The 1,712-nt window shown below is 40.9% G+C and overlaps 1 protein-coding gene across 1 annotated transcript; it reads right to left on the reverse strand.

Annotated features, from left to right (window-relative positions):
* Window positions 1-483: 483 nt before the first annotated feature.
* LOC146616742 (uncharacterized) lies at window positions 484-1,712 on the reverse strand. The gene is made up of 5 exons (XM_085372773.1): window positions 1,564-1,712; window positions 1,211-1,372; window positions 1,069-1,123; window positions 861-955; window positions 484-765 (listed from the first exon to the last, which is right to left on the reverse strand). Exons 1-5 carry the CDS (start codon window positions 1,576-1,578, stop codon window positions 556-558), a joined length of 537 nt encoding a protein of 178 aa, XP_085228899.1. The 5' UTR covers window positions 1,579-1,712; the 3' UTR covers window positions 484-555.

Genomic DNA, 1,712 nt, shown 5'->3' on the forward strand with positions numbered 1-1,712 from the left:
GGTGGATATTTGACAGTAGAGTTCAATGGATGTTGACATTTTTGAAGAGGCCGGAGGTTATTAATGTTTTTGGAGTTATATGCTGTTAATAACATTTTTTTTAATTAAATCAAATCACATGCAGGCTAGTTCTTGATAGCAGTCTAGCTGTTGCTTTGTTGACCAACTGAAGATGGATTAAGGAGGAATAAGATGTAGAGAGTTACAATAATCAAGACAGGAGAAAATGAAAGTGTTTACTAGAGATTCCACCTTACTGGGAATCAAAGAAGGTCTGATTTTTGCATTATTTCTTAAGTAAAGGTAATAAGACTGGATGAGCTCAATCTCATCTTAATTTTTGGTCAGAAATAAGACAGTGATATTGTTGGCAAAGGGGCTGAAGTAAGAATCTCAGTTTTGCCAGGATTGGGAAGAATAAACGGTGAAAAAAGCTTGCACTGGTAGTTAGACACAGAAAATGTTTTAGTTTGTTTTGTTAGCTTTTTATTCTTCACGTTGTTGTAACATTCCATCCTGGGGACTTCACATTCTTTTGCTTTTCTTCTCTGAGATTCATTTCAAGTGCTCCTCGTCCGCTTGATAGCCCTTGTTGTGACATCCTTCTTTTCCAGCCATTTGTTTCTCATCAGAGCTCTCCTGGGGATTGGGAGGACAGCTTACATCTCCTGTGGCCCCATAATGACTCCAATCAGACCTGGGAGAGAGTGTCACGGTCTCTGCCTGTCCCTTCTTGAGGTCATCTGAAGCTCGACTGTTTGTTGTCTGAAGAGGGTTAAACAGTGAACTTATTTTCCTTTTATAAGATAGACGATAGAGTAAGTTCTATTTTTTTGCTTGAATGTTTGTGAACACATTACCTTGTGATCATGTTGATAACGATCTATCGCGTACTGGTATTTGGCTGCACTGAGTCCAAGAGCACCAGCCAATCTTTCCCCAAGGAAGTCACAGGCTGAATTTGGAAACAGAAAATGTGGAGACTCAGTGAAGCCTGCACAAAAAGCTAAAGTCAGGGCCTTCTCTACAGTCACTTGGCTTCTGTATTGATTATGTAACATGGCATACCCAGCAGTGAAAACCTCCCAACTAGAATGGCCACATTCTTGAACGATAGCCGAGTCTGAGAAGAAAAAAGACAGAAGCAATCACATGAACTGACTGTTGCTAAATATTCACCACAAGTCTCCCCCCCCAAACAGATACCCACCTTCTGTTTAGGTTCTTCAAAGGGAGTTTTGTTTGACGTCTCCACCTCTTCCTCCTCGCTGTCTTCAACTACAAGAGTTTCACCGCTGGAGAAGTGGATCACCTTCCTCTCTTTGGCCGAAGCAGGACCCTCAAAGTTTGTTTCAGTGGTGTTTGCTGATGTCTGACGCATCAGAAAACTTTTATTTATTCACAGCATATCATCTAAGTACTGTGTGTTATACTCACTGCATTTACAATACTATTACAAATTGCACCGGAGCGACAGAGTCATGGCAGACAACTGGATAAAGTTCATTTTGTGAATACAAACTAAGCTAACAGCTATGTTTGCTTCATTATCACAGCACTTACTTCCTGGTTGTTCATTCTTCGGGTTACATTAGTGTTTCTGTATTGCTCCAAAGGACAAGTATCCAGTCATTGTTCTGTGTCACTGCTGTCCCAGACATCCATCCATGCTGACTCTGCGTTGTGGAGAAAAACAACTACAGGATACAGGA

Source organism: Diplotaxodon limnothrissa, linkage group LG15 (genome assembly GCF_057381915.1).
Source record: "Diplotaxodon limnothrissa isolate DT_005_m linkage group LG15, D_limnothrissa_male_GT1.1, whole genome shotgun sequence".
Classification (NCBI taxonomy): Eukaryota; Metazoa; Chordata; class Actinopteri; order Cichliformes; family Cichlidae; genus Diplotaxodon; species Diplotaxodon limnothrissa.

What these genes read in the sequence shown, in the direction of transcription:
- LOC146616742 (XM_085372773.1), bottom strand. An exon ending in TGGGAGGTTTTCACTGCTGG is followed by an intron (nt 956 to 1,068) that starts GTATGCCATGTT and finishes TTCCAAATTCAG; the next exon opens with CCTGTGACTTCCTTGGGGAA. An exon ending in GTTATCAACATGATCACAAG is followed by an intron (nt 766 to 860) that starts GTAATGTGTTCA and finishes AACCCTCTTCAG; the next exon opens with ACAACAAACAGTCGAGCTTC.